The following is a 10,338-nucleotide window of genomic DNA, read 5'->3' on the forward strand; positions in this document are numbered from 1 at the left end:
AATATTTAGAACACATACCTGACAGTTATTTGGGTTTTTTTTTTTTTTTTTTTTTTTTTTTTTTTTTTTTAGGAGGAAGTGTCTTTAACTGGCAATGATAAACCTTCAAAGAAACTCCTCAAAGTTTTATTTCTACAGCAGCTATCCTACATTGTAGTTGAGTTTTGATAAATTCACTGTTCTTACTAAAAAGATGACAAGCGCACAAAAAGATAGTATGACTGGGAATCACAGACATGCTAGCATCTTGTGCTCTGCATCATGCAACCACATCTTAAATATCAGCTTGAACACATGCCTTTCTTAGTTCCCAACAATAAAAAAATAAATGCAAGCATAGCTTATAATTTATCTAACTTGTATTTGCTTTTGACCTGCTCCACATTAATCTGTGTCACCTATGAAGACATTCCTCACGTACCTTTTTCCTTTCTTGAAGTGGCAACTGTATTTAGGATAATCATAGAGTTCAGTCATTCGTTCTTTAAATAGTCCTCTGACAGGGCACTGCTCAAGAAAGGGTACTGTAAGCTTGTTCTGAGCCTCCACAAATGCCTGAAAGAAAATAATACCCCCCCCAGAAAAGTATATTAGTTCAAGTAGAAATGTGCACTTCCTACAGGAAATACTGTTTTCTGATGCAATTAATCACAGACATTCTTTCTCCCCATGTAGGATGTACAGAGTTACACCTGAACAATCTCACATATTTACCTGCATTATTACGTTGTTGCAGCACTTAATAAGACTGATTCTATACCTTAAATTATCTTTCTCCGGGACACACATTAAGGTAGTCAGCAGTCAGGCCGAAGACAAGCCAGATTCCTGCCACTCCCTTTCAAAAACAAAGCACAACAAAACAACACACCAAAGCTCTTCCTTTAAAAACAAACTCTTATCTTTACAGCTATCATTTAAGCAAATGTCAGAAACCACGTAGGAAAAAAAAAATCACCTTCTCTTACTTCACCACAAATACACAACGCTCCAGTCCTCTATAGCAGATAAATTAGGAAACTCATAATGAACAGAGTCCCTTTTGCCCATACACGTGACTATCATCTCAGGGTTTGTGAAAAGCTAGATGATGATACAAAATGTCACGTGCACCATCTGTTCATTCTATTAACACAACACTTCGGATTACTAGTCCAGTCAGTATTTCTTGGAAAGCCCAATGTACTGTCCCTTACAAGAATGGATGAGACATTTTTCCCTCTGTCCAAAGATAAATTCTTAGTTACAAAAGAGAAACATATGTAATCTCTGGGAAGAGAACATTAAGGGGTCTGGCTTCCTTAGAACACTCCACCAAACAGATGCAAGCACTTAACTCCAGTGGACAAAACTATTGCCACTTCAGCTGTCTGTTAGAGGCCACCACTCCCATTACGTGGATGGAAAAAATGGTGCTACGCTGGTGTTTCATCAGACCTACTTACAGCACAGTGCATTAACATAAAATTAATACCTAACGTCTTAAGGCAGCATGCTCTGAACCACAGCTGTTTGGAAGCAGACATGCAGACTCTTCTGTCATGAGCATAGGCTAGAAAGGATAGGGCACAGTACATGTAGCTGTAAATCACAGCCGTGGTACTTGTAGCTATAAATCACAGCCAGGCTTTCCAAAGACAGCTGCAGCACCATGCACAACCCAGCCTCTAGCCATTACTGCAAGGAGGCGAGCTGAAATGCTGGACTCTTGACACCTGCTTAACACAGGTTTCTTCTCCAGCTTCTTTGAATAAAGTTATTGTTTCTATCCTCTCCTGTGTCTGTTACAAAGCAGGAGGATCAGTGCATAGTAATGTCTGAGTTACATTTCACTGTAGGACAGGTCCTATGGGAGTAGGTGGGCTACAAACCATAAAGCACAGCCTGTATTTCACAGCCTTTCAGGAAGGACAGCTGCTAGACAAAGCACTTAACAGGCATTTACCAATTGCTGTCAATGTTCACCCATCTATCAGTTCTTCAGGTGAAGAAGAGGAAAGAATAAAACAAAATTGTCTGTCAGTACAGACATTTCACAGTGAGAAGTGGCTCCATGAGGCACAGAGGCCACAGTAGTGTATGGCCAATTTGCATTGCCAGGCGTAGTTTTCAGAGACTTGTCAGGCTACACAATAAAGGGAAAAGTATATTAATTTTGGTCACTCTCCATTTGGAAGATATTTGTTCATGTCCAACAAAGCATACAGAAATTGATAAGCTTTAAACACGAGTGCAAAATTAATAATGCTCTAAGAACACTTGGCTAAGTGCAGAAATACTTTACGTTAAGAATTTACGTGCTGGCTACATGCAAGTCACCACTTAAGGATGAGACTGAAAAACAACTATAGCACTGAAAAGGGAAAGACACAGAAAAAAGGCTAAAATGATTATTCATGAACCTTTACTCAACCATAGACTCCATGCATCAGTGAGGACTTTGTCAGGAAATTATCCCCCAAGAATGAAAGAGGGGAAACCATTGCCAGGGGAAGCGTGATTTTTATCTCTGTTCTCCCCCTGAGGATTAAATTGACAAAGGCAGCTTTAAGATCCTGCACAGAAGCACAGCACATCCCAGTGGTAAGCCAAAACATTGCTCCAACCAGAACATGGTGTAGCCTCTATCTTGCTGTACTAACACTCCCAGGCTCTATCAGAAGAAAAAAGAACTTAAACTACCCAAGAATCACTTCGATCTGATCTGTTTCCTCTAAGTGGAAATACAGAAATTTCTAAGAGCACAGCACATACCATGTAGGCTAACTACTCAAAGTGTTGTGACATTCTCAGAGGGAAAAAAATATACACATACACACACAAAAACACCAACGCACTGGATACGCAAAAGCATTCTGTGGTGGCATTCAGCAAAGAAACTGGCACAGATCCTTGTTCCCTACATTAGGTGTGACCCAAACAGTAACACTGCTGTAGAGTACACTGAGACTATGTGTTACTGACTTTTAACTGTAGTTACACTTCTACCACATCTGCTTTTACCTCTGGCACTCAGAGAGAAGACACAAGCTTTTCCTTTCAAGTGTTCATTGCACAACAACTTGGTGCAATGCTTACAAATTAACTGTTGCACTCAAGTGAATTATTAGTAATTTTCTTTTTAAAGAAATTTCAAACATTTTTTACCACTTAGTATGCACTAAAGATGAAAAAACTACTTAGAAAAGGGAATATCATCACTGTCTAGAAAAGGAGGTAGGAATTAAAGATTTTTGAAAGACATTCTGTCTGTCCAATTTGGAATCTGTTCTTAACCATAAGGCAGCATTCACATTCAAAAGGCAATACATATTTGAAATATCGCTCTGCATGAAGTACAGGAACAGATGTTACTAATAGAACTCTCACAGCAGACAATTCTGTTGAGTTAAATAGATGCCAATCAAAGATACAGAAGATAGCAATATGATATATAGCATTTATATATAGATATCTATATATATATCTATATAGATATATATTTATATAGATAAGATATATAGCAATTGTCCATACATTCTCATGAACCTACAGACAAAATCCTCTGTTGAAATCTACACCTGACAAAGTAACAGCAGCCTTGACCCAAGAGAACTTGGTAGCAGAAGGAAGAATAGAATAAGGGTCAAAGTAAGGTATATACTGCATGTGTCAGAAAATAAGGTAATTTTGAAAAGCAAAGGTGGTAGTAACGTGAGAGATGTTCTCCACAAGGCTGAAGTTTTTGACAATCACTTGAGCAGGTCAACTGCTATTTTAAAAGAAGTTAAAATTTCATATGAAAAAAACAAATGACACTTTTTTTAAACCATGGTTTGTTCCAACCCATCAGCTACATGCTACTATTCTATTGTCTTGACAAGATTATTTCTATCCAAGAATAAAACTACCCAAGAAGAAAACAAGGCATTCACAGTATATTTTTCATTGAGAAGTCTTGGGATATAGATTGTTTTTTAAAAATATTACCAGTCTTTGTTATTAATCCATAAAGAATTTACAATTCATTTAATAGTTACCCCCCTAAAAACTCTGTATCTCAGTGAAAGACAGTTTGGCCCAACTCCTACAAGAGTGCACGTACCTTGCATCAAATGTTCTAAAATAAAACTAAAAAATTTCTGGTGGCTTGCTCCTTAGCACTTTCTTCGGTCTTTACTTAAGCAAATCTCAAAGTTTAATTGCAAGGTTACCCAAAAAGTGTATGAAAACAGTTGAGTTATAACAGCAAACCCATTTAATCTTAGTTTTGAGAGTTTCAAGTTCTAATCTCAATCCATACATACACCAGTTCATAATATCAAAGTAAACTGTTTGCTACACAACCCCTGCTTTATTATCCCTTCTCCATCCCTCACGTCTGATACATGCTACCCCTTCCTGTCTAGGAAGCTGTTCTCTTGAGCTAAGGTATTGTATACAACTGACTGATACACAGTAGCAAAAGACTTTCCTAGTCTAAACTAGAGCTTACATCCCAGGAAGTGTAAAACATGCCAAGAAGTTAAAGTAGTCCAACCAAGCCAAACCCAAGACACTAGAGGAAGCATGATTTTGTAATTGTGACTATGGTCATCGACAGAAGAGCTTTACTAGAGTAGCAGAACATTTGAAACGAGACAAAAAATCTTCCTCAGTTTGTCTTAAAAGTCAATGGCTGAACAGAACAAGAGCAGAAACCCAGATTCTGCCCTTTTTTCTTTCCCAGGTAAGACAGGAAATTCCTTCTTTAATCAGGGGCTTGGCCTCTACTTATGTGTCTGCAGAAGGGATTTTCAGTTGTTTGTAACTGTGTATAACTACATCCACCAAGCACACACAAGCCAAAAACAAAACAAAAACAAAGACACGCTAATAAATAGACATGGAAGCATGTTACTTGATGGTTGGCTTTGTCAACTCAAAGGCTGTGCATCTGACAAGAAGCACTACTGGTTACCTACCTGCAGACTTTAACAATCTGTTCTTTAATTGAAGATACATGCACTGGTAACCTGACTGAAAGATCTCTAGAGCTATCAGACTTTCATCTAATTAAAAGTACCTTGTATGCTGCTAGAAAAGGAAGTATCTAATTCTTAGATCCAAATATCACGTGGCCTTTGGGTGAGCTGAATTAAGTATGCATTTCACTACAAAACTCATTTACCTAAAGGCTTCCTCCCCAGAAAATCACCTTGTGATGGCTATACTGATGCAAGAAAGGGACAAAAACATTCCAGTCAGTGTAAGAATGAGGGAGAGGTCAGAGAAAGCAGAGTCAACCAATTTAATGGAAATGTACAAAACACAGTGGATTCGGTACAGCACCACCTACACTCTCTAACACTGTGAGAGAAACACTTGACTAAGCCAATTACTAAAAGAAAAATCATTTGGATGAGATATAGCAAAAGCAGCTGTGATTCTTTACAGGCATTTTGGATAATTTCTTTCCACCTTGGTCCTATTAAACCTACAGCATGTATCAGTTAGAACCATGAACATTTCATAGTCGAAACTGGTATCATTTGCCAGCACTTTTTACTCCCTGCTTCAAGAAATATAAACTATGTTTCATCAACTCATGTCAACAGGAACAAATTAACACCAATCACAATCACTCCAATGCTTGACTATTTCAGCTTAGTCAAGAATTCTAAAGCAGAATCCAACACAATTGTCTCGCCATTCAACAGCACACACAGAACACTTTTGACTGTTCTCAAGTGAGAAAAGATCCCCAACTTTATAAATGAAGTTCAGCCTTCACTCTTAGGTTAAACCAGAATTTTCCGTGTTTACAACATGCTTGATTTGCATGGATGTGACAGGAACTGGGAGTGGGAGTTTTCTCACTGCAGATGAGCACAAATGCCAAAGTTAATTCTTCTAGTCTTGTATTTAATATGTGGAAAATTGAAGTTAGCCTATTGGTGGGGGTATACATTGGACACATGATCTTCCCCCCAAATAGATGGAAGTGTGAAATGTTACATAGAGCATAAAGAGAACACAGGACTCAGAGGAAGAGTAAGAAAAGATGCACGTCTCAAGATTAGTGACTTCAAGGTTTGAAAAGTCTACAAAGCACACTTGAAATTCCCTCTGAAGTCTGTACAGTCATTCAATTGTCCCTTCACCACAGTCTGGTTACTGTTTTGATCCGATAAGTACAGAATGGTTATTCTGCAGGACTCCTGCAGAACAATCTGAAGAACACAGAGATAAAACTACTAAAAAGCTAGTAAGAAAGAGCAGCTGTCAGCAACCTCTGCTGTACAGCACAAGTGAGTAATAGAGCAAATGAAAGAGGCTTAGTGCTTCACAACTCTTTTCTGACCTCTGTGAAAGAAGAAGGAAAGCAAAAAACTCGCTGTCTTTGTTCAGTAACTCCTAAGACACAGCAAAAAAAACGACCTACTCGAGTACTCAGACACAAAGGAATTCTTTCCACTTTTTGCATTGCTCTACTACAGCACTGCCAAGTAATATGTTTTTTTGGACTGTAGGTAAGTATGATGTAACCAAAATGACATCTTATGCCTGAGTAGCTTCATTTTTACAAGGATGCTGCAATTCCCCATCCCTTTTTTTGTCTCCTCTACATAAATACCACCTCTGTAGGAGATTGACCTGCCTTCAACTCTTTCTCCCCAGTCTGTTCACAGCATGCAGCAAAAGCAGTGACACAAAAGGTGACAGCATTTTCAAAGTGACACCTCTCTTCCATAGGGTTCTGAAAACCACCTGAGTGGGTGGGTACTTGCATGGCCCTTATAAAGCAAAGATATAACCATACCTCCCTATGAATAAATCCATTTAAATGCAACGCAAAACTAATTTAAGTGTACCATTTCTTAAGTGTATTGGAATCAAAACACCAAATACTTCAAACTTACAACACGTATAATTTTCATTGTCAATGTCTATGGATGAATTTTTCTCTATAATACAGTCCCCAAATAACCTTTTAAATACAGGTAAGTATTTATAAATCCTTGATACACATTTACAGGTAGGGAATGGAACACTGCATATGTTTTTATCTTAGTCTTAACTGTTAGAGCAAATCCTATTTAAAAATCCTGTAGCTCATCAAAATGTCATAGCTACTTAGCACAATATGAGTGAATCTAAAAGGAATCTTACTAACAGAAAGATATCTTACACAATAATTTTTAAAAGGAACTAGCCCTTCATCTTCTTTCCAACACAGTCATGTCAGTAAGGTAGAAGCTAGAGCTGTAGCTCTCTAACTACAGTTGTCAGAAAGGTATTAGCCATTCTAAGAGAACAACCCCCTTCCACTCCACTGCCACCTATAACTTTCTTGCCATTACCCTCGCAACTTCCTGTGCCATGGCTATTGGAGGAACTGGCTCACAGACACACTTCATTATTTTGTCCGTGCTCCAGAAGAAGAGTCTAGCTATACTAGATCGCACACTGAAAATACTGTGACATCTGTAATAAAAGCCATTATGAAAGTCTAACCTAAGGAGGACAAAGTTCAAAACACACCACATGGATTCACACACTTGTAAGAAGAAGGAAAGGCAAATCAAAAGCTTTTTTCCTACCCTGACTTGTTTCAATATGGCAATTTTAGATGTACTTAGGACAGTAGGCAAAGCGATCTTAAAAACAGAGTACTCCCCTTCAGTGTTATAGTGCAACCTTGAAAATTGGCTTGTCAAAGAAAATCAGCACAATACAAACAGAGCCTTAGTTTTTCAAATTGTTATACCCACCTTAACACAAAGGTGCAAAACAACAGCATTGCTCTGTTGGCACCTTTAAGCATCAGGTGTACTACATTACACCTACATTCACAATGGTAAGATTTTTAAACCTATTGTCAGGTCTTCTAAAAACAGAATACATACCCATAGCCTACAAAAGAGATCTATGTTGAAACAGCCATTTCTGTACAAAGAAAGGTTACCTTTGTCTGCTCACTGTCAGGATCTTCGAGCCAGCAATATGGGTCACTGATTTTGTGTCCATGGTAATCCAGTACCTGAATTAATAAGAGACAATACTTTGAAAAAATAATTAAAAAAAAGACATTTATATGAGTGAACTATTTATCAGGATATAATCCACACTGAAAAAAAGTTTATTTGGAACTTCAACAGGAGCACATAGTGCTAAGAAGCAAAAGAAGAGGACACCAGCAACTTGCTCTCAGGTGAGTTGTTAATTCTATCATTTTTTGGTGGAAGAACTAAGGCAGTAATAATCCTTAGGGGAAAAAAAAACACCAGAGAAATGCACAGGACAAACCTTAATTCTTTGCACAAGGTAGCTTAGAAAACTAATCTAAAAAACAAACAAACAAACAAGACCTCCTTCAAATGTAGATGCTTAATTGAAATCTCAAAACCAGATTACAGGATGCACCCAAAAGTGTAAATTCGGGTTTGCCCCTGGCAGTTACTATATCCCTCCCTCTAATGCTCACAAGCTTTCAGCAAAGTACGCATGCTGATGAAAACCATTTTTAGCACTCAAATTAGTCTCCTATCTGCCTACTTGCTCCAGCATACAAAAGGCACCAAGATACCTGGAGTTGTATGGTTCAGCCTTCCACTTAACTACTTGCGTCTTTCCAGTGCCAGCTCACCTCTGCCAACGTTTTGGGTTAAAAGCAAAGTTCGTGCAAGTAATTCCTGGCCTGGTGTACAAAGCACAGCAGTATGTGGAAGAACCGTGAACACAATTCCGGACAAACTCACACTGCGATCCACGCGCGTACCACGTTGGAACACACGGAGACATCACGTTTCCCGGCGCACCATTACGGAGAAGCCGGCAGTGCCCCTCAGGCAGCCAGGCGGGCCCGCATTTCCCAGCCGCGCTGGAAGCCGCCCCCGAGCCCCCCGCCCGGCTCCGCAGGGCCGCAGCCGCACAGGCCCCGCACGGCCCATCCCCGCGCCCAGCCACCCCCAGGCGCTAACAGAAAGAGGGCCTCGAAAGGGAGCGCGGCAGGCTTCCCGCCGACAAAGCCGCTCGGGCCGCCGAGGCGCCCCCGAATCGGAGTTCCGGGTGCGGGGCGCATCGGGCGCCCGGCGGGCTGCCCTCGCGCCGGCCGTACTCACGGCGGCCTCGTCGCGGTACACCTCGGGGTACTGGAAGGCCTGCATGGCGGGAAGAGGCGCGGAGCGACGAGAAGAGGAGGAAGAGAGGCGCGGAAGGGGCTGCGAGGCTGCAACTCGAGCGGCAGCGGCCGGCAGCGAGCGTGCAGCACGGCCCAGGCGCAGCGGGGCCGCCATAAGACCCGCCCTCAGCGGGGACGGCCGGCGGTGGACCAAGGCGGCAGCGCCCTCTGTTGGAGGCCGCCGCGCCGGCTGCCCCCGGGGCGCTCCGTTAGGAGTACGGCGTGGACCGCTTCGAGCATCGTCATCCCTGTGTTTATTTGTAATAGGGATTCTTGTGCTAGAAAACTCACAGTTTTTCTTCGAAGTGACACAGTGTTCTCCAGTGCCACAAAAATAGCGGAAGCATGTAGCTCTTGGTCCTCTGACCAGCAGCATGGCCACGTTGCTTGCCTTCCGAACTGATGTTGCTTCAAAGTTTCAGCTCACAACCCTGACAAAACCATGCTTGCTCTGGGGTGAGTTCGACTGCTCTCTACCAAGGCAACTCCTGTGTACATGTGATGCATGATGCAGAGCTGGAGGCAACAGTGTTTGCACACGATAAGAGTCTACAGGCAAGAGCAGCCCAAAGACAGCTCAGTCCCCGATAACGTTGTGGTTAGAATGACAATAATATAAAATATTCCAGAAATTGAATCAAACCTTCACACTTACCAACTCAGAAATGTGTCTTGATTTGATACACTTAATGAGAAGAGTTACCATCTCTAAATGGGCTTACTATGGGGGTGAATTGTGTACATGTGATGGAATAAGGCCACACAATAACGACCACTGTTAATAACTGATCTAACTATATTCATCAGTTTCATTTACATCCATAAGTCTTCATGTCTCTCATCCCTTCTCTTTTGGTCAGTTTTGCTTCTTACCTTGTTGCTCTATTTAATCTTGTTTAAGGCCAACTACACCTTTTGCACTGGTCCTCACAAAATGTAGTCAGCAAGGTAATGGAGACGCCTCGGTGTGCCCCATGCCTCCAAAAGTTTGCTAGTTGCCTGAGCACAGGGCACCAAAGAAAAGAGCCAAACTATGCAATCTTTGCACCCTCCCCTCAGGCACTTACAGGCATTGACGGTATCCCCCTGAGCCTCCTCTTCTCCATGCTGAGCAGGCCCAGCTCTCTCAGCCTCTCCTCACAGCAGAGGTGCCCCAGTCCCTTCATCATCTTGGTGGCCCTCCACTGGACCCTTTC

At 41.2% G+C, this 10,338-nt stretch overlaps 1 protein-coding gene across 1 annotated transcript in view; it reads right to left on the reverse strand.

Annotated features, from left to right (window-relative positions):
• Nucleotides 1-9,244, reverse strand: part of LOC122184694 (prolyl endopeptidase) — a 93,792-nt gene extending 84,548 nt beyond the window's left edge. Inside the window, exons 1-3 of the mRNA XM_042879838.1 lie at nt 9,084-9,244; nt 7,928-8,002; nt 422-555 (exon numbers count right to left, since the gene is read on the reverse strand). Coding sequence (XP_042735772.1) covers nt 422-555; nt 7,928-8,002; nt 9,084-9,128 — 254 coding nt within the window. The 5' untranslated portion in view covers nt 9,129-9,244. The remainder of the gene's footprint in view (nt 1-421; nt 556-7,927; nt 8,003-9,083) is intronic.
• Between the last annotated feature and the right edge of the window lie 1,094 nt (nt 9,245-10,338).

The sequence above is a fragment of the Lagopus leucura genome, unplaced genomic scaffold (genome assembly GCF_019238085.1).
Source record: "Lagopus leucura isolate 7727_CA_CO unplaced genomic scaffold, USGS_WTPT01 Super-Scaffold_73, whole genome shotgun sequence".
Lineage (NCBI taxonomy): Eukaryota > Metazoa > Chordata > Aves > Galliformes > Phasianidae > Lagopus > Lagopus leucura.